General features: G+C 34.8%; 1 protein-coding gene across 1 annotated transcript; it reads right to left on the reverse strand.

Moving 5' to 3' along the window:
• Positions 1-634: 634 nt before the first annotated feature.
• Positions 635-23,640, reverse strand: SEM1 (SEM1 26S proteasome subunit). Its single transcript, XM_058525929.1, has 3 exons — positions 23,475-23,640; positions 6,917-7,010; positions 635-835 (listed from the first exon to the last, which is right to left on the reverse strand). Exons 1-3 carry the CDS (start codon positions 23,548-23,550, stop codon positions 793-795), a joined length of 213 nt encoding a protein of 70 aa, XP_058381912.1. The 5' UTR covers positions 23,551-23,640; the 3' UTR covers positions 635-792.
• Between the last annotated feature and the right edge of the window lie 261 nt (positions 23,641-23,901).

Below are 23,901 nucleotides of genomic sequence, written 5' to 3' on the forward strand. Positions count from 1 at the left end.
TCATCAGAAAGCACCTTTTACCAACCAAATTAAATCTCCCACTCACAAAGTAGATGTGGCAACAGTAATCGCTTTGCAGAAACTTAATTATACTAAATGAACCTGTTATGTAGTACCTGAGAATATGCACATGTTAAAGTACCTTGAGCTCACTTCCCCAATTTTGACAGAGGATACCACTCTTAGAACTGTGATCAAACTCCTCTGGATTTTAAGTACTAATAATACTCTATCAACTATTAGTAATATTATTAATGGCTCAGGAACAAGTTACAGCAATTTAAAATGATTAATATTTTAAAAACACAGGTTTTGAAGGGTCACCTTAGAAATGTGAGTAAATGTTGCCTAAGCTTTCAAAGTACAGATGAAATTAAGGTTAAATATAACTTAAAAGAAGTATCTTACAAATAAGACCAACATTTAATCAATGTGGTTTAAGAAAAGTACTGGATTGGGGATCAGATGAATTCTAGCTTCAAATCATTTAACCTCTCTGAGCCTCAGTTAACATTTAAAAAAATGCATAATAGGAAATTTTACTGTCTCTATAAGGTTTTGGAAGATCATGAATAGTATGAGAAAACACTAATGATTAGATGCAAAAGACGAAGACTTCTAAACGAAACCAAGATTAGATCAAAACATTTATTTTCTGTGTTACAAAAACAAAAATAAATCCAAGCAGGTAATGAAACAAACATATTTTTTTAAGTGTCCCATTCTGGGCTCTCTGTCGTAGAATTTAGTAAATAGTTCAAGTTTAGGTTGCTTCAACACTTCTTCTGGATGCTATGAGGTCTCCATCTTATAACCATGTTTCTCTAGTTCAGCTCTATAATAAAACAAAAAAGAACATCATCACCAGACATTCTTTATGACAAAGAAACATAGTTTTTAGAAATAACACAATAATAAACACTTTCAAATAGAAATCTACATAAGAAGGAAATTAGATGTGAATCAACATAATGCTGATAAAACCTTGCATTAGTAAACTTATATTTTACATTTCTTAATTTTCTGATAAATCTATTTATGGAAGAAATGTGAGGGATTTACTGCTATCTTCCAAATACCTTCCAAATACCATATGAATGTTCTGTTCATAATAAATATTTAAACATAAATTTTAACAATCATTAACCATATGGCTAAGAACCTAAGACATTGGTATCAAACTTTCAGAGATTTTATAATCATCATAATAGGTATTCTGATGACTCCTATTCTGGTGTCAATACTACATTATGTTACATAATTTACTGCTATTTACACAAAAAGAATAAACAGATTGGTTTCTGTAGTGACATATATTTAATGCTCTAACCAAGACAAAAATTATTAATCAAATTTAAGGGTGTGTGAGAATTATTGTGCATTAACTATATGTAGGCAAAATAAATAAAATAAAGTTATAAAACATTAAACAAGACTTTACTTTCTTAATTTTAAATGTGGACAAAAATCTCAAAAATTTATACTGGTACAAATATACACATTTTAAAGACATTTTTTATAATTTTAAATAATTTAGTCAACCTGAAGTTTCAGGTTTTGAAAAAGTCAACTGCAATTGTTGATCTGACTTGTATAAAACATTTGCACAAAAAGGTTTAGCCCTGTAATCAACTTCAGCTATTTAAACTACCATTCCAAATATCACCAGCAACTTACCTGCCACAATTCAGATTTTATAAGAAGTTCACAATAAGATTATTTGAGGGCAAATCTATGATAAAACAGTGTATAAATGTAAAGTACGATTAATGCACCCTATATCATTACACTCAAGAAGATAAAAAGACATTGGTTCTCAAGTATAATTTAACTCAGACGCTATCACACTATCCAATATGAACACAATGCAAAAAAAACATGGTAGGAATGATGTATGATATTTATTATTCATTTCCCCAAACTCCTTCACTTCCCTAAAATTTTTACAGTTATTTATAATACAAATACTGACCTAAAGTCCATGAATAATATTAAAGACAGAGATTATTCATATGAATCATCTTTGTCTTCTGCTCAGGTGCTGAGGGCCGTATGTGCTGATGGTAAAACACTGGATTAGGAGTCAAGAGATCAGCACAAGTTTCTGACTCTACCCGTCCTTTGCTAAATTTAACTAACATGCTTCCTTTGCCCTCCTTCCCAGGAAATTGAAGACTATAATACCTGTCCTTCATATGTTTCCTATTTAAAATGGAAATAAAACTTTCTCAACAATAGTTTTCTGCTGCGTTTAACAAAATCAATGTAGATTATTTACTTTCTCTTATTTTAACAACAATAAAAAAACACCCTTGAAATTCAACCTAAGATTCAAGTAATAAGTATACCAAATCCATCCGGGTTTGTGTCTGTTTGCCTTCTTGACAGGAGGTAGTGACCAACTACATTTATAAATTGTTTACAAACACAAAGGAGATGATGATATGCTTCTCTAACAGCTAAATTCTTAGAGAAGAGTAAAAGTGCTTTGCTAGAATTTAGGACATATAAGAAACCAAAGATAATAAATTGAGGCCACTAAGTACAAAACACAAAATGACACAAAAACATTAATATCATGAACCTGTTGAATGGAAAAATCCAACAAAGAGAACAAGAGGGAAGAAATCCAGCACAATTGGAACAATATCATAAGACACACACAGTGAATGTACACTATTTGAAACAAAAACAGCAGCATTCCTTTTATAACAAAACAAGAATAAGTTTAATAGCCACTAGTAGGTTTGAGAATTCCTCTTACTATCCAAGAAACTACTCTGCTATATGACAGTGGCTATATCTGACATAGTAAGCCAGAAACTAGATTGGCTTCTCTGAGTTTTTATGTAAAATGTGATGCAGGATCAGGAAAATTTCATAATTTATTTATTATTTCATAATTTATTTCTACTGATATATAGAAAAACAAATGTATAAGCAGCAGCAGAAACAGAATTACTTTTAGTTACTCGGAGACATAGGTGGCCTTTTTCTTTCTACTTCTGCTTGTTAAAGGTAATTACACTGAAAGAGAAACAGAAACACAGAAAGTGGAATACTAAGTCCTTGCTAAGGACATGTAGCTAATAAGAGGCTGATCTGGAGTTGAAACCCAAGGAATCTGACTGGCTCTTGAGTATGAACTAACTCTCCAAAGTTAGATGGGATTAGGACCAAACAATATCAGAAAACAGTAAAATATGTTCTTTACCATGGTTTATAATACCAAATTAAGGGCCTCGATGCATTTTACAAAGACTAGGAAGAACATCTTTGCAGGAGACTTGTTAATCAAGACAATTTTTCTTTTTTTTGTGTGAGGAAGATTAGCCCTGAGCTAACATCCACGCAAATCCTCCTCTTTTTGCTGAGGAAGACCGGCCCTGAGCTAACATCTATTGCCAATTCTCCTCCTTTTTTTTTCCCTTTTTCTCCTCAAGGCCCCAGTAGATAGTTGTATGTCATAGTTGCACATCCTTCTAGTTGCTGTATGTGGGACACCACCTCAGCATGGCCGGACAAGCGGTGCGTTGGTGTGCAACCGGGATCCGAACCCGGGCCGCCAGCAGCGGAGCGCGTGCACTTAACTGCTAAGCCACGGGGCCGGCCCAAGACAATTTTTTTAAAGCAACAATATAAATATTAACTGAGGCTGCACTGTCCAGTACAGTAGTCACATGTGGCTATTTATCAAAATTAAATAAAATTAAAAATTCAGTTCATCAGCCATGCTAGCCACATTTCATGTGCTCAATAGCTACATGTGACTAGTAGTTTCTATATTGGATAGTGCAGCTTATAGAACATTTCCATCACTACAGTAAGTTCTATTTGACAGCACTGGTGATATATCAACAACCTTGTGGGGAAAAAAACTCATGACTCAGGGAAATAAAAAAAAAATCTTATTCACTAATGGTGGTATCAAGATGAATACACTATGGAAATCCACAAATCTAAAAGCAGAAACACAAAAGAGAAAAAAAGAGCACTGTGGAGGTGTATTAGAAAAACAAGCCACAAGGAATACATGGATAACGCTCTATTTCCAAACCACTAAAAAGGCAAGATGTAGTAGTAACAAGAATTTCAATTATAAATCCATTTACTACTAAAAGTCTCCTGATAAAATCATAATATTCAATAATGTCTTGATTTAATTTTTAAGAGAAAAGCACTATTTTCTGACTAATAAAAGACAAAAAGAAAAGCACTTTGGAGAAATCTGACTCTTGAATAGCAAAGGAAGAAAACACATTTAGCCTTAACTTTAAAAACTTCAAGAAGATAACAAAAGAAAAACTGATATATGATTAAGAATATAGAATAGAGATCAAAAGAGTTGAACAGCCTAAAAATAAATATTCTAACAGCATAATATAATTCTAATGAGGAAGAAAGGGGAGGACACATATTTAAAAAAAAGGTAGCAGGGTCTTCTCCGATGCGGCTCAGTTTTAAAAGGATATAAACTGAAAATAAATGCAAAAAGAAAGTGGCAAGAACTTGTACACATAGAATTAATCTAATCCCAGAATGGACTGAGATCTGTAAAAAGAATGAAAAGGGGTTTGAGAGCCATATATGGACAAAAAAGAATGAGAAGAGATAGATCCAAGGCCTGGAACAGATGGTGTAATATTAACAGATTTTAGACAAAAAGCAAGATTATTGTTCAATAACTATTATTCCTATCTTGCCCATAAAACTGCAAAAGGAAAAACAACATCATTAAGACAAAATTGAAAACTAAGACAGATAACTCCAAACTGCATTAAAGTAGTTTAAAGTCTCAAGGCTCAGAATAATTACATCTCAGGGTACTGAAAGAACAAAAAGATATAGTCAAAAACCAGACTCAGCAATTCTGAGAGACCATAAAACATTGTAAAAGTACCAGAATAACAGTGAAAGGTAAATTGCACAATTTCCAAAAAGGGGAAAAAGGAGATGGGTATAACTGTTATCAGTCTCCAGCAAAATACTAAAAAGAACAAAAGCTACTGTATTATTATTAAAAATAAACGTTAAAAATTCATTATAAATGATCTCACTTTCTTTGTGAACAAATATACTACACTAGAAAACTAAAAGATTGTAATAGAACTTCTGTATCTTGATCTGAGCAAAATATGTGACAGTTTACTTAGTTATCTTTGTGGCCAAGACAGATATATATATAGGCTGAATCAAAATAAAATTAGAGATGAAAGAATTGTCTCTACAACTAATGGTGCTGGTACAACTGGATATCCACACGCAAAAGAATGAAGTAGGATCCTTATTTCACACCATATACAAAAATTAATTCAAACAGACTGAAGATGTGAATGTAAGAGCTAAAATTCTAAAACTGTTAGAAGAAAACATATGGATAAATTTTCATTATCTTGAATTTGACAATGAATTAGACTTCATCAGAATTTAAAACTCTTGTGAAAAGAACACTTTGAAGAAAGTGAAAAGACAGACTAACACTACGGGAGAAAATATTTGTAAATAAAATGTCTGATAAGGACCTAGTACCCAGAATATATAAAGAACTCTTACAACTCAACAACAAAAAGACAAACAACCCAATTTAAAAATGGGCAAAGGACTTGAATAGATATTTCTCCAAAGAAGAAATACAAATGGCCAACCAATAAGTGAAAAGAGGCTCATCATTAGCTATTAGGGAAACACAAATCAAGCCCACAATGAGATACCAGTTCATACCCACTAGGATGGTTATAATAAAAAAAAAATGAAAAATAAGTTTCGGTGAGGATGTGGAGAGATAAGAACCTTTATACATTGCAGGTAGTAATGTAATTGTTCAGCTGCTGTGGAAAAGTCTGGCAGTTCCTCAAAAAGTTAAAGAGAATTATGATATGACCCTGCAATTCCATTCCTAGGATTAAATCTCCAAAACTTGAAAACATGTATTCAAACAAAAACTTGCACATGAATGTTTACAGCAGCACTGTTCACTATAACCAAAAGCTGGAAACAACCCAAATATGAATAAACATATTTATAAACATATGAATAAATAACCCAAATAAACAACCCATTACGAATGGATAAACAAACTGTGGCACATTCATACAAGGGAATATCATTCAGCCATAAAAAGGAATGAAGTACTGATATATGTTACAATATGAATGAAACTTAAAAACATCACGCTAAGTGAAAGAAGCTAGACACACAAGATCACTTACTGTACGATTCCATTTATATGAAATATACATACAGGAAAATCCAGACAGAAAACAGATTAGTGGCTGCCAGGGGCTGGGGGAAGAAAGGAATGCAGAGTGACTGCTTAATGGGCATGCTGTTTCCTTTTGGGGTGCTGAAAATGTTTTGGAATTAAACAGAGATGATGGTTGCAGGACATTCTGAATACACAAAATACCACTGAATTGTACACTTTAAAATGGTTAATTTTATGTTATATGAATTTTACTTCAATCAATCATATTAAGTAGATTTGTACATGAATATGAAAAAATACATTCTCATCACCCCAATCTCCATTCTAGTTTAAGAATCACCAATCTATGGGTCCTAACACTCTATGATTCTAATTTCTGCTGAGTTATTCAATGGTGGTAGAAATGTTGACAGAATTAAACCCACAAGGATAAAAAATAGCAAATATGCTTCTTTTTAACTACTTTTGTAAAGAGAATAGAAAAAAACAAAACTTCACAAAAACCCCTGCAATTACACAAAGTATTCATGTTTAGAAACACAGGAGATAAAGGCACTATGTCTTACTTTTCATAATTTAAAAACATATTTCAAAGATTAATTACCTTTTAAGAGGTCAATTATCATATGTGAGTTACATATTCTGAGCTTACATTAATACTAAATTATATAATAGTAAATTATATAAAAATCTGGCTTAAAACTTACTTACCGTAACTGATTGGAGAAGTCATCCTCTACATTGTCATCATCCCAGTTATCCTCCCAGACATGTGCATCTTCATCTTCATCTAAACCAGCCCAGTCTAAAAACAGAAACAGATGCTGTCTAAATATTTCTATTATTTCCATAAATACAAAAACTTCACAAAGTCTGCCACTGAAGAGTCTCACAATTCACATCTAATACCATATCTATGAGAAATGGTAAATCTTCCTCTTAAATCTCAATTTATGCTGTCTTGTTCTCTCAATTCCTGAATTTGCAGGTAAAACAAAAGTTAATAAAAAAAATTCTATTTGCTATGAAAATTTATTATAATTTCAGGAGGATATTTACTTTCCTGATTTTTCTTTGGGCTAATTTTTTATAAGGTCTACTTCACAATCTTTCAAAACACAGCACCAACAATACTAAAGCAAGTTAAGCAGGAAGGTATCAGCCTGGAATTCAAACATAAAAAGGATAACTCATACACAGATAATAAAAAATAGACCAAATATTTTCTTAAACATGACTATAAAAAAAAAATGACTGTAAAATTGTTTTAGAGAAGAATGTCCTTACTCTTTAAGACATCCACACTGAAACATTTAAGAGTCTAGGGTCATTTTGCCGACAGTTTACTTGCAAATGGTTCTCAAATATATATATTTGATATATTTCATGATATATTTCTTTCATATGTATGACAGAAACAAAGTAAATATGACAAAATGTTAACAACTGATGAAACTTAGGAGTCGCCCTCTTTTTTTTAATGAGGTATAATTGACATGTTACATTATATTAGTTTCAAGTATACAACATAGTGGTTTGATATTTGTAAATACCGCAAAATGATCACAATAAGACTAGTTAATGTCTGTCACCATGTGTAGTTACAAAAATTTTTTCTTGTGATGAGGGCTTTTAAGATCTACTCTCCTGGCAACTTTCAAATAGACAATACAGTATTATTAACTATAGTCACCATGCTGTACATTACCTCCCCATGATATTTATAACTGGAAGTTTGTACCTTTTGATCCCTTCACCCATTTTGCCCACCCCCACTTGCACTTTTTTAAAAACTTTTCTATAGAGTTGAAAGTTTCAAAATTAAAACGTGGGAAAAATAGTTTATAAAAAAATCAGTTTGGAAATCACCTCTGGAAGCCTTTCCTATTCCCTCCTCTTCCTCCTTACTCTCAGAGATTAGGGCCTCTCTTTTGTGTATGTCTCTATCATAGCACGTACATACTGTATAATTATAATCATCACTTTATATGTCTCTGCCCATTACTAGTGTCTGAGCTCCTTAAGAAGAACAACTCTATTTATCTTTGTATTCTTAAGCTACAAACAGTACCTAGCATATGCACAACAAATGGTTGTAAAAGATGCAACAGAACTCTAAATCAGACCCTGTATACTTTTGTTTGATCCTCTCCCCTCCAAAAACAGTAATTATGAGTTACACATTCTCTTAAGTATGTCCTAGCCATTAGCTTCATCTTAGTAATTACTTATTAGAAACATGGCAAAGAACATTTCAACCTGAAAAGAAAAATAACTAAATAACAAAAGGTACGATGATATAGGCTTTTCTTATAATGCACATATGAATTTAAAGCTATTCAACAATGACTCATAATACTTACATTACGTACCTAACATAGTTGTTTAAATGCGATATATGTATGTTATCATCATGATTTAAGAATAGAAGTACCTCCATTTACCTGGTCCCCCAAACCAGAAACTTGGAAGGCATCTTAGCTACTCTTTCTCCTCCATCTATCACAATCATTCATTATGTCCTTTCCATTTCAACTCCTAAGTACCTCCAGTTAGTCTCTCCCTCCCTATTCTTACTGTCACTATGTTAATTTAGGAGTGACTATTTCTTTCACAGACTATTTCTTTCACAGACTGTTTCTGTGGTCTTCTTTATGTCCCTGCTTCCCCAATCTTACACATTTTATACCTATCCTCCACTAATGCCTAAAATGACCACCATCATTCTTGTAAGTTACCATTCAAAACCTTCAGGCAGGAACCACATTTTATTAAATTTGCAACTCTAATGCCTATAGCTGAGTGCTAGGCACAAAGCAGACACTTAATAAAATGTTGGGTAAATGGAACTACATTTCTCAAGTTCCCCCCCTCCAAGTGGTCAATCTCAAGAAAACAGAGGCACTGTGAGGTTTCAGTGAAGCCACGAGTATATATTTCAAGATAGAAGAGATCCACAATATCATGTATGAATGAGTCACGAAAAATTCTCAATTGTATTTATTGTCAGAATGCTTTTGAGAACAGTGATCACCTCATTCAATACTCCCCCAAGACAGATCATGTGGGAAATTTCTTTAAGACATCAGTGCCTGAAAAGATGAAAAAGTTTCTCTTAGGCAATTTATTTCAGGTTGCTAGGAAGCTCAGTCAAATGTATACCCAATTTTAATCACTGTTATAGGTCAGTGAATGTATATTCATTAACAAAAACTCTCAATAATCAAAAATACTGATTTTTACTTGCATATATTATTATTCTCAAAGAGTGAATATTGCAATTACCTAAATTCAAATCCTTTATTATTCTGAGGTCCTTATCAATGGTAATAGTTAATAATAGTAAGTATTAATTACACCACAAAATTAAGATGACTGGGCTAGAGATAGACTTACATTTTCTCCTTTCTTGTAAAAGTACCTTGAAGGTCAAACTGAAAAATTCTATTCTCTGTTTGTGAAACTACCTATGTTTTATAATAAGAGTAGATTAAGAAGTTAAAGACAAGGAAATTACATTCAGGATTTCCCTCAGTCTATGGAAGAGTCATCAGAAAGCTACTGCAACTCAATTTTTTACAGATATATCTACTCCCAAAGCTAAACTGAAAGAATAACATTTTTGCACTTTTATAGACTAGAAAAGTGACTTAGTTAAGACAAGAGTTAATCAGTAGGTACAGGGATAAAATAGTACCGTTACTCTCATATTGCCGTTGCAATCAATAATAAACTGTTTACTACGTACGTTATAATGTTGCACAAACTTTCTTTTTGTTCTTCCAAGAACAGAGAAATCTCACTCAGAAAGAAGGGAACTATTCTAAGGCAAAAATAAAGCAAGTAAATTGCAGTATTAAGTATACAAGAGAGGAGCATTATGTTAAGGTGATATGCGGTGCAGTCTAAGATCAAATTTTAAATTAAAAAGGAGCCTCATTTCAAACAGCAGATATATTTCTCTGTAATACTAAACCACCAAAAGTCAACTTAATAATTTTAATTTTTAAAATTAAAACCAAATAAAGCACTTCAAATAATCTCAAATTTATCTTTTATAGAAATTCAGATTCTTGAATGTGGAACTTGTAATGAAACAACGAAATCCATTATCCCTTTGACAGCAAGTGAACAATGACTATAATACTATTCCTCCACATTCCCTCCAGTCTTACCGTAACCTACAGCTCTGTAGCTAATAATAATGGATAGCTTAGAATTTTTGTTTGTTGTTTTGTTTTAATGACATGAAAGCCTTCCAGTATAAAAATTCAAGTAATGAGGCCGGCCCCGGTGGCATAGTGGTTAAGTTCACATGTTCTGCTTTGGCGGCCCGGGGTTCATGGATTCAGATCCCAGACATGGACCTACACCACTTGTCAAGCTATGCAATGGTGGTGACCCACATACAAAAGAGGAAGACTGGCACAAATGTTAGCTCAGGGCTAATCTTCCTCAAGTAAAAAGAAGGAGATTGGCAATGGATGTTAGCTCAGGGCCAATCTTCCTCACCAAAAAAAAAAAAAAAGAAGAAGAAGAAGAAGAAGAAAAAAATTCACATAAAACTATTCCATTAAAGTGCAATATAGCAAGGTGTGGCTATACTTCAAGTTTTTATAAAATAGCTAAGACTGAGGATTGTTTAAAACTACAGAATTTTCGAGACACAGAAAGCCTTAGAGATCACTGTACATCATACCCCTCTTTGTTTGAATACCACCACCATTACCACTACCAAAAAACAGAGAACGTGGGGCCTGGCCCCATGGCTGAACGGTTCAAGTTCTGCGCGCTCTGCTTCAGTGCCCTGGGTTCACACGTTTGGATCCTGGGCACGGACTTACTCCACCTATCAGCCATGCTGTGATGGTGTCTCACATACAAAAAAAAAATAGAGAGGAAGATTAGCACAGATGTTAGCTCAGGGCACATCTTTCTCGGCAAAAAAGCCAAACAACCAAAACAAGAAAAAACAGAGAAACTGAAGACTGTCTTATTAAAAAATATTTACTAACTTTTTCTACCATTATTTCACAACTTCAAATCCTAGACTTTAAATATATTTGGGTTGAGCCTGGAAATAGGAATTTTCAAATTAAATATTTGTTTTACTGATATTTTAAGACGTCTTTATAAAGATATCTAATGGAGTTGAATGTTCCACATAATAATTTGAATACATTAAGACCAGATAATACGTTTTTGAGTAAAGGGTGTGATATAACTCAAGCTAAAACTTAACTGTTTTAAGCTTCTAAGGCACCAAGACTCACATCAGCCTGAACCAATTCTAACTAACCAGCCTTCTAAATTGTTAACTAGGTAGTTTCCATTTGCACTGGTCCCTAAAAAGGAAATGATAATGTGTCAAAGATTCAAGTTACAAATAACAAGAACATTTATTTCACATTTCTTTGCTAACCTTGTAAGCCTACCCTTTCTAGGACAGTAAAAATATTGGCCCCTAGGAATTTCTAATGTAATTATGATTTGATTCAAAATGTTGATTTCAATATTGTTATTACTTAATGTCATTCAAATATCTTCAAGCTGGTTTTAATTCTTTTAACTTTGAAAGACTAAAAAAAAAACATACTGGTTAATTGGTACCCAACTGCCTCATAGAATCACAACAAGAAACATAATGGATTCAATAACTTGTTTGGTAGAAATTCCAATCCTTAATTCTAAAAAGGCTAGAAAAAGTCAAAATTCTTAATGTAATATGGGAGATACTAGTTTGAACAGTGTCCTTTTTTTAATTTTAAGAATGGTACAATTTTTAGTTTATCAAGTTGAATTCTGATGATCATTTAGCATAAGGATAAAGCAACTCTTCCTCCTTTAACAACCATCTTATGCTATTTTTTATTTTATTTTTTTTCCCCCCAAAGCCCCAGTAGATAGTTGTATGTCATAGCTGCACATCCTTCTAGTTGCTGTATGTGGGACTCAGCCTCAGGATGGACGGAGAAGTGGTGCCTCGATGCACACCCGGGATCCGAACCCGGGCCACCAGCTTCGCAAGCGCGCGCACTTAACCACCAAGCCACAGGGCCGGCCCATCTTATGCTATTTTAATGGCAAGGAAGGAATAAGGAAGAAGGTATAAATAAAGTCCCAAGAAAAAGTAATTGGCTCATGAAGGAGGGAGAAAACAGTATTGTGAGCAAGATTTTAGGTAGAATACACAAAAAAGATTCATGACCTAGCTCTCTATTTCTTTGGTATTATTATACAGTAGTTCATAATTATGACACTATTGAGTATACAAAGATACAAAAATGGAAAAGCTGGTTAAATTCTTCATTAATCATCATAAATTTGAGTATACTCTTTAACCTTAATGCCTTATCCTAGGAGTAAGATGCACTGAAGTCTATATGACATACTATCTTTCCAATTACTATAGATGAAGAATCCAAGACAATAAATAACCTTTTGAATTACAACTTATTAAGCATTTTAAATTATTTAATAGACCACCATTAAGAAACCTATTGTTCACACTGACGAACCAGAATCTATAATCTATTTTAGGTGGAAACTTTAACCAGGAACATACTAAACTATATTATGTAAAAAGTTTAAGTGATAGGGTATAATACACCCAGATATTATTTCCAACATTTATAAATCCTCCACACTGTACATATGTTAGAATATATGTAAATTACAATATTATTAAGATAAGATTGAAAACTAAGGACTGGTGAGATAACTCTAAACTGCATTAAAGTAGTTTAAAGTCTCAAGGCAGTAACATAAATTGTAATCTCTGGGATTTGGCTGATATCTCTTGCAATACATCTCTGAATTGTATTTTAATTTTCAATTACAACAGTACACTGATAACCATGCAATTTTATTTAATCACTCATTTTAAAAGCCTTAAACCCAGAAATAGCTTTTTTTAAAAGGGCAAAATAACAAAATCAAACAAGGATACCTGATTCATGTCTAATGCCTTCCTTCAATACGTAGATAATTTTATCAAGTACACACTTTATCTTCAACACCAAATGCATTGCCAGGACTGTGATTAATCGTTTAAATAACCACAGCTGTGTTTACTTCAGTGTGCAGGCCTCCAGATGTGTACTGGTAAAAAAATTACCATATTTTAAGAAGTCAGAATTGGAAATAACCAATAACAGATGCCTAATACATAAGTTTCTAGCAATATTAAATTATTTAAGACTTTGCCCCCCAATTTGGATTTGTTCCAACATTTGCCAGAGAGAATTACATCTGTGACAAGCTTTAAATTTCAAAAATCTGAGCTATCAAAGATCCCACATACTTCATCTAAGTATCACCTTGACATTTAAGTGTGAAAAAGAGTTTTCTCTCAACTTAATGTTTTTAAAATTACTTACTCTCCCCATCCTCCAACATACACTCTGAAATTTCTTAAAAGTACGAAGTATACCACTTTGGAGAAAAGTAAAGAGGAAATTCCATTTATACCAAATAGGGTTGCAAATGTTCTATTCTATACCAATTTTCAGTAGCATCAAATTCTCATTCATTCCTTAACAGTAAAGCTACTCTGAATATAAACAAACTAATCCCCAAGAACGTTTTTACAAATAAAAAATGTGCATGTATATGCAGAACATTACATGAAGAAAAATATAAAAGAAACAGGAAAGTTCAAAAAAGTTCTAAATTGTACACACCATCACAGGTGAGTGTAAAAGAGAACAGCAATAGTAGTAAATAGCATCATTATGCTCATGAATATGATAATGAGCCACACTAAATCTAGTCATTCTGAGATAAATTTACATGTGTTCCTGCTTAAGCTGTATAAAATAGATTAAAATTTTTTATAAAATTTCATTTCTGTAGGTTATCATGATACAAAAACATCTATACCCTAGAGATCTAATTTCTATTCAGTGGCTAAGAAATCAGTACCCAGCATAGCACTATTGCACTACTATATTTTCTCCAACAAGGACCAAAAATGTCAGTGGGGAACTTCCGAGCAAACAACCAAAGGCAAGTCATAAATGATGTTGCTACCAGACTACTGGTGAGTTTTCAGTTATTTGTAGCCAGGAGTCTGAAACACAGGCTCAAAATAACTTACATAACATAACCATTTATAATTTTTCTTACATTTAAAAAAAGGAAAGTCAAACAATTCTTTTCATCAATAATTTAAAAACATATATCTGGAAGAATAGTTCCACTACAAAGTCATGCTGACTTTGGTACTCTTGGTTGATTAGTACTTTTGTTTCTCTTTAATTCTGTAAAATTCCCAAAAGTCATTACTCTTACCTTTTCCAAGCCCTCATGCCCTACACTCATCTCCATTTCCTCCATATTACTGAGTCAAGGGTATGCAATGTGAACTCCACCATCTTCCATTAGACATGTCTTCCATTAGACATGCAAGTACAAAATCTAACCCTTGATTTCTTCTTATTCCCAACACTCCACATCAAACTAGTTGCCCCAGTTCGCTTGTTATTCTTGCATCACTCTTTTCACTTCTTTCCTATTAACAACCTATTTCAGGCCCTGAGTCCTCACCTAAGCTATTTCAACAATTTGCTAATTAGCTTCCCTGACTCAACAATTTGCTAATTAGCTTCCCTGACTCACTCTCTCTCTCTATCCTTTCAAAATTATTTATGCTAGGTTAATTCTTCCTAAACTGCCTACTACCTAAAGGAAACTCACACATATCAAACAAAAAAAAAAACCACTCCTCATCTACCTAAGGATAATGTCCAAACTGGTTATTTGGCTTAAAGTTCTCCATGATTAGGCCCCAAACTATCTGCATTTATGACCACTATTTCACAGCGAAATAAAACACACATACACATCGATTTTCCACCTTCAAGCATCTACTCCTTTTCCCTTCTGAAACCCCTTTCCTACCTTTCTATCTTTTGAAAGCTGTGTTCAAATGTTGCTATCTCGTGTTGTACACAACTGGAAATAACTTCCCCTTCTTTTCAACTGCTGTTGCACTTGACTGTTAGTTGTTTAATCCCTCCCCACCCCCCAAACGGAAGGAAACCAAATAAAATCTTACCCAGAAGCCCAACAGATAAAACACAGTCAAAAGCAAAGTTGCTCTAGTTTAACTAGGGGTGGGGAGGAAAGGGCTTGGAGCCCCACCTCCCAGGATAAAAGCACCTGCAAAATACTAAAAAGCTCAAGCTCGGTATGAAAACTACTGATCCATATCCCCCTTAATATTTATATCACTAAGTTCAAAGACAAATACCTACCTAAGGAGTCAAATTTACCTCAGTGCAGCCTATAGTTAACTGTGACCTTAGTAAATTACTTAATTTTGCTGAGCCCCAAGTATACAACCATCATAAAGCTGCTATGAGGATTAAATGAGACTAAGTATCTAAAGCACTTAGTACTGATAAATGGCAGTTAATATCACTCTCTCTCTGCACCATTCAGCACCAGATTTGCAGGAAATAACAAATATATACTGAATGAATAAGTCATTTATTATGTGCTAATCACTGCAACAGAACTTGAGGGGTAAGGGAGGTAACATGTTTCAGAATAAAGACAACAACGCCATTTCTACCAAGCATTATGTATACCATTTCTATCAAGCATTGTGTATACAACAGAACACAAAACTGGAAAAAAAGATACTGGGTGATTTTTTTTTTTAATACTTTGGAAGACTATAAGTACAGTTTTTGAAACGTTTATTTTCACAGTGATACTTCACATCACATATTTCAATGAGTAATGTTTAACAACAATAGTTAAACACTATTTAAGTCACTATTGCTTGTTCATTCCATAGAATCAGTGAAATAGCTAACCAAATAGTTTTTCAAAGTAGTTTTCCACTGTTAATATCCTGGGTCACACCTCTCACCACCTTCCAAAGCACCAGTATCTTAATCTGAGGGTTTTTCACTCCATCGTATTTCTTTATACCTCTTATACATCAGTATGCTTCCTTAAACAATGTATACTATTGTTTTACATATCTTTTTATTTTATATGAATAACCACACTAAAGTACCTTTGAAAAAAAAATTGACAGTATTTTTTAATTTAGAGGTTTTTAGTACTACAAAATAAATAAATTGTCAACCCACAAACTCAACACACTTAATTTTGGATATATCTAAAATTACAAATATTTTTTGTAAAAATAAAATTTGTCAATATTGGTTCAAATTCTAAATTTAATTTATACCAAACATCATCCAAAATCCAAATCTCTAAGTAGATCAGGCAGGAGAAAAGAAAAAGAACTAATGTTTACTGTTACTAATGTTACAGTAACATTAGCACCAAACTTGATGCTATGCACTTTACATATATCATTGTTATGGACTGAATGTTGTGTCTCCCAGACTCCGAAACTCCTATGTTGAAGCCCTAACCCTCAACGTGATAGTATCTAGAGATGGGCCTTTGGAAGGTAATTAGGATTGCATAAGGTCATGAGGATGGAATCCTCATGATGAGATTAGTGCTGTTATCGGAAGAGACACCAAAGAGCTTGCTCTCTCTCTCCCCACCTTGTGAGGACATAATGAGAAAGCACCGGTCTGCAACCCAGGAAGGGAGCCCTCACCAAGAAGTGAATCCACTAACACCTTGATCTTGCACTTCCCAGGCTCCAGAACCACGAGAAAATAAATTTCTGTTGTTTAAGCCACTCAGTCTATGGTAATTTGTAATGGCAGCTTGAGCAGACTGATACAATCACGTAATCCTTACATGACTCTAATTATTATCCACAAATTACATATGAAGAAACTGAGGACTAAGAAGGTAACAGCTCAAGGAAAAATACAAAGGTCAATCTCACTCAAAGAAATCAATCCAAATCAAAATGATGTGATTCCATTTCTCATCCATCAGGTTTGCAATGACTAAAATGTTTAATATGGAGTGTAGGCAATCTTATGTGAGAAAAGGTGAACTGTAGATGGGAATGTTAATTAGTGAAATCTTCCTTGAAGGCAATTTGAAAACATATGTCAAAATTCAAAATGCACCTAGTCCTGGATGAAGTGTTAGAGCCCAAGCAGAGCCACGAGGGCACTCCTGTGAGGGGCAGCATTTCATGGTTGGTGTGTCAAGAGCCTGGACAGGGTGAAGAAGTCATCCAGTGCTGGAGGAAGGAAGGGAGAAGGTGGCCTGGCACAGAATGTTGAAGCCCAAGTGGGATAAGGAGGGCATCTGTGGGTGTAGGGGGCAACAAAGATTGGTTAGGGAGAAGGATGACCAAATAGACAACAAATTATAACCCACTGAACGAGAATCCATGAGTCTGTACTGATATAAATAAGCAGATGAATAAACTGAAAGTTTGATGATGAATGGAATACTGTATTTACACAGTTTCAAAGTCTATCCTCAAAAAATACCTATTAATTACAAAGGGAAAATGAATAATCTAACACTGCAAAAGTCTCACAGACACTACCTTAATAAAGTGATCCAAGTGAACATCACCAGTAACGGAACAAATGAGAATCATGTTCCACCCGACAGGATGAATGAGAACACAGCATCACGACTATGATACTCCTGCCAAGGTCCAGAACTTGAATCTAATCATGTGGAAACATGAGACAAATCTAAGTTGAGGAACATTCTACAAAATAACTGGCCTGTAATCTTCGAAAGTGTCAAAATCATGAAAAGTCAAAGACAAACTGCTCAAAACTGCTCTAAAGTCTCAAGAGTCATGACAACTGAACGTAATCCATGATTCTGAATCAAAACATTATTTAGACAATTAGAGAAACCTGAAAGGGATCTGTGGATTAGATGATACTAATGTATCAGTGTCTTAATTTCTGATTTTGATGGTTGTACTGTGATTGTGTCTTTGCAGGAAAAACACATTAAAATATTTAGGGGTGACAGGCATCAGGCTGGCAATTTAGTCTCAAATGGTTCAAGGGAAAAAGGTTGTCTGTACTGCACTTTCAATTATTCTGTAAGTGTGTGATTATTTCAAAATAAAAATATTAAAAAAATGAAGTTGCCAATTTGATCTGGCAATTTCCTAAGAGTTTATCTTATAGATAAGCAGAAAAAATACAAAGATGTAAAAATATTCATTGCAGCATGTTCTGTAATAGAAAAAATAAAACATAAAAACAAGCAAACAAAAATCCTAAAACCACCTAGATATCTATCAATAAAGAGCTAGTTAAATAGATTATTCAACAGATATACAATGGACCAGTGGTGCGCAACTACTAAAAAGCATGAGGTAGATTTTTATAATTAATGTGAAAACTTGTCTAAGATATATAATGTAAAAAGCAAGTAGGAGAATAGTATATATAATATGGTCCTCTGTGTGTATTTAAAGGCTATATACAAACACACACAATATATATATATAAATTCTGGAAGGATACTAAAAGAAACATTTAACAGTGGTTACCACTGGAGCATGAGAAACGTTTTTGGGGAAAGGCAAGGAGAAACAGTGATTTACTTTTCAATTTATACCATTTTATAGGTTTAAATTTTTACTATAAGCAGTTTACTTACACAATTATCCTATATATTATACTATAAAAATATTTTTAAAAAGTTAACTAGCAGGAGTTGACAAGCCAAAAGTTGATGAATGATGGATTTTGAACCTAGGTCTGATCCTAGATTCATCATGCTTATTCCATCCGGGGTTCAAAAACTTTCTTCTTGCAAATGATTATCACAAATGGACATTCAGTAGGCACTTTGCCATTTACTGTATTTACCATTTTTCTTAAAAATTTTTAGCAACATGAAGTCTCCATGCTACCACCATGTAACTAATTTAAATGTGTGATGGTATTATTTATGTGTCCACTATATCATATTTAATAACTGAAAATAGCAAAGCCCCTTTTGGCACTAGGTAAACTAACCAGCGCAGTATCTGACATAGTCAATATTAGTTGTTTCTACCTTCTACAATTAAGATTCTAAGGAATCCTTCTATTGATGGTTTAGTCCAGTTGGTATCCAACGTTCACGTAAACATTTCTCAGTGGCATTTTTCATAGGACAATTCTTCCTTGTGCAGGACTGGTCTACGCACAGCAGGCAGCTGAAATCCTTGGCCTCTATCCACTAAATGCTGGTAGTTATTTCACATTCCCACCTGTCAAGTGAACGCGACATCCAAAAATACTTCCCTGGCTAAGAACCACTGTAAGATGTCCTACTTTGTTAGGTATAGCTGAGAGTACCTCAGTTATTCCAGAATGCTGGCAGCATTAGGGCACTACCAGCCTGTTGTCTGCCTCGACAAATTCCCATCAATAACAGTGTTTTACCTAAGAATTTCTCAAGGAGGATGGGGAGGTGGGTGATATACTGTTCTTGATTTCTTCAGACAATACAGCAGTTTCACTGGTTATAGAAAAATTATAGAATACTTAGTATAATAGTATTCTCTTGGAAATACCATTGCTTCTGCAGGCAAACAGTTTCATTTCAAATATTCTAAAAAAGCTTTTCCCTTGAAAAAAGAAAAAAAACCTCTCAATTCTGGCACAGGAAGAAGAGAAAAGAACCTGAAGGCCCACTTGTTTTCACTTTTACTCACACCTACTTCTGATTGTCAGAGAAAGGAGATTAATGAAAACATTTTTAATACCCTTTCAATATCTGTCTGATATGAAAAATTGTTTGAAGCCTCAAATAAATCATAGAGTATTTTAGTTTTAGACGCTGCCCTACTACTACCAACCTAGCTGTATGATCTTGACAAGTTCAAGCTCCTCTACACTTTAAGTTGCTTTCCAGTTCTAAAGTTCTAACCACGCCAAAGCCTCCAAAACTATATTATAATCAATCATGCCCAGAACAGTGAATGTCTTCCTAATAAAGCCTATTTTCAATCAGTTTAGTCAAGAAGACGCAGAATGCATTTCACAAAGATCCTAAACATGATTTTTTAAGTTTCTGCTTAATGACTAGTAGATTACACACTCACCAATTAGAATTGTGAGAAACTGAAAATGTAACACAGATCCACAAACTAAATAATGAAAAAAAAAGAGCATTTGTTCCTCAGTACCTTCAGAGTCACTCCACGTTACACCTCACACTAAAGAAGAGCTATTCAGAAGAAACAATGAGGCCTCCATGAAAACACATTAATCTTAGTTTCCTTTTTAATTTTATTTATTTATTTTTTCCCCCAAAGCCCCAGTAGACAGCTGTATGTCATAGTTGCACATCCTTCTAGTTGCTGTATGTGGGACACGGCCTCAGCATGGCCAGAGAAGCAGTGCGACGGTGCGCGCCCGGGATCCGAACCTGGGCCGCCAGCAGCGGAGCGCTTAACCGCTAAGCCACGGGGCCGGCCCTTAGTTTCTTTTTTAAAACAGAAATTCCCCTTCCTTAAAATGACTAAACTGACATCCTACCAGACAAGTTATCTGGGATAAGATGTAGCAACAACACTCCCAAAAGATGGACAATCCTTTAGTCAAACCAGGGATACATAATTTCAGTAATGGTTTTCACATGGCAGGCTCTTAACTGCAAGCTACCCTAGACAATGGACATCATTCACTTTCTGGCCCACGGAGATCGAACAATACCTTTGAAAGTAAGACCTCCTACAAATTGAAAAGATGGTTACAGGCAATTTCAAGCTGTATCTGTTAGTGAGTTTGTCAATGGCATATTTACCACAAAGACAATCACAAGAAAAAGAATTTCCAAAGAAGGCAAAGAACTTGGAAAGTAATTCAGGGCATTAGTAACTGAACTGAAAACTCAAATACTGAAAGATTCAAAATAGGCCACTGTTTTAAAGTATTGCTCCTCTAACTTTAATGTGCATACAAATCTTTTAGGAATCTTGGTAAAGTCCAAACTGATTCAGTAGGTCTAGGCTGACATTCTGCGTTTCTAACAAGCTCCTAGGTAATGCCAAAACTGGATTAGTTCCATGGATCACACTTGGAGTAGTAACTCCATGTATTTAGTCACACGTGGAGACTAAACCATGACGAGGCCAAAAAAATGTATGAAATGTACAGTTTCAAAAGATAAATGCTTCTTTGGTGATAGTTTTCCAAGTTTTTTTTCTTTGTTATTTATCAGAACAGTTTTTATTAGTAAATATTGATTGGTTTCACTTAGCGGGCTAATTTTGTATGCAGCAAAATCTCACTAATTCAAATTAACATGAAAGGACAACCTGAATGAATTATAAACCACTGCAGAAACATACGAAACTTGAACAAAACAAAGGCATTTCAAACGTTATTTCTTATTCTAAATGGAAAATCTCCAGAAATGAATTAGGTTCTACATATTCAAACCTGAAGACAACAAATATTCTGTAAGGTGACCAATAAATGATGCGTTACTTAACGCTAATACTGTAAGTTAGTCTGTTGTGAGAGGCCTTTGTCTTCAGAAAAAATATTCTTTGCTTTTCCTTTACCTTTATTTTTTTTTTACTACGTAACTACCAACATTTTGAAAAATTGCTGCTCATAAAGTTAGAACAAGAACAAACTACATATTCTGCAAAAGCCAATGACACGAAAGCTGCTGAGAAAAATCACTTGTATCATCAGGTGCACAGTTATCTCTAGATCCTTTTCAAGCAATCAGTTCTCAACTATTTTAAATAGTTTCATTTATTCAACAAGCATTTATTGACCACCTACTATGTGCCACACTTTGCTACACTTTAGGGATCGAGGTTGGGTTGGGGACTCAGTCAGACCTTTCAGACCCTGGCTTGACCACTTAATGGCAAGGTTTTTAAATCACTGAGCCTGTTTCCTCAGGGTTGTAGTAATAATCAGACTATGTAATGTAAATAAAGTGCCTAACATCATACCCTATATGTGATAAACAATGAATAAATGCTAACTATTTGAAATAAGAAGTTTGAGCAAGAAGTGGACCTTGCCCTCAAAAAGTCAGTTTTCTACTACGTAGCTCAGTATCGGAGGATTATAAACCGACTTGAAAGTGAGGCAAAGAAAACATGTCTAGACAGATAAATCCACTACCAAAACAAAAATAAACAATCCCCACAATATATAATGAATCCCAGAACTGAAAAGAAATGTGCTTTGGGTTAGTTTATGCGTTTGTGTAGTATGCACACTAACGTCTTCTTCCACTAAACAAAATAAGAGTACACTATAAATAAAAAGAACAATGTTCCAGCTATGTGGTTTTATGCACAATAGGATCATGATGGGGTACAACTTAAAGACAATTTTAGTGAAGCAGTAAATGCTTAATGTAACAGATTTGTACACCATAAACCACAATTCTCTTCCTACCACCTTCAGAAAGGCTACCCAGTAATAACCTTCTGTTCTTATGAGATAAATATTTACCCTACACATAACAATTCGCCAATAAAGTAAATAATTCTGAAAACCTAACCAGCAACAACGATCTAACAAATAAACAGAAGCAGTGCAGCGAAAGAGTTTAAGAGCTCTGGTGTCAACTGGGCCAGATGTCCATCATTTCTAGCCAGTTATATGACACTGGACAAGTTTCTTAACTGTTCCAAGCTTCAGTTTCTTTATCTGAAAAATAGTAATATCGGTACCTACTGGCTAGACTTGCGAAAATGAATTAAGTTAATAAAAGCAAAGCACTTAGACAAATAACCACGCAATAAATGTTACCTATGTGCTATTACCTACAATGAGAAAACTAAAGCTCCTCTTGGTAACCACGAAGCCAATAAAAACATAGACGTCTGAGGGTCTTATAAATCCTTAAACTTATGTTTGTTCGAAGTTAAGTGCTCAAAAATAAGTAAGGAACAAGAGTAAGACAATGCGTATTAAGCACCAACACCTGATCCTCCCATTCTACTTAACAGGCTTCATTTGTAAAGTCCTAAAAGCAAGCAGCACTGGTCTAACCAGAAATAATTTAATTCTGGAAGGTTTAAAGGCAAAGGAAGGCTGCTAAATCAAAAGAAAGTAAAGAGAAAAGAGATTATGTAGACATGAAGGAGGTGGCAGTAACCCAGGTGAAGAGTAGAAGGACCAACCATCCCGGACGCGCGCTAGGGGCCCAGGGTCACCGTGGCTCCTCCCAGTGAGGAAGGAGAGGCATTCGGCCTCACCGCGGAGTCCCAGCGTGACACTCTGAACCCGAAGGCGGCCGCACGGAGGTCGCGCGTGCAGAGTGGGGGTCCAGACTTCCCCAGGCGCCTCCGGGCCGGGCCCTTGCGTCCGCGCCACCTCTAAGCGGAGGCCTGAGTCACCGTCCGCGCGACCCAGACGCCGGTTACCTTCCGCAGGGAACTCCTCGAACTCGTCGTCCTCCTCGAGGAGACCCAAGTCTACTGGCTGCTTTTTCTCAGACATCACGACCCTCGTGCACAAAGCCTCTCAGGCCAATAGGAAAGTTGCAACCTACACTCCGCCTCACCACAGCCGCCACCGCCACTGCCGCCTCTGAGGCCGGCTCTACCATAGAGACGCGGGAGACGAGCAACGCGAGGAATGCTGGGATACTGGAGGTCCACCCAGCGCTTCCTGCGGGTTTAGCAACACTTCAGAGTTAGAAAGGTGAATTATTTTGTACCTTTACCGTCTTCTCCGGACTCTGAATTGACAAACCTGAGATCAGGGTAGGTTTCCTTGAGTGGAGAAGACTCATAATGTGTAGAAAAATTAAACACCTCTGCTTAGTTTACGGCTGAGGAATGAATTGTC

The sequence above is a fragment of the Diceros bicornis genome, chromosome 3 (genome assembly GCF_020826845.1).
Source record: "Diceros bicornis minor isolate mBicDic1 chromosome 3, mDicBic1.mat.cur, whole genome shotgun sequence".
Taxonomy (NCBI): Eukaryota; Metazoa; Chordata; class Mammalia; order Perissodactyla; family Rhinocerotidae; genus Diceros; species Diceros bicornis.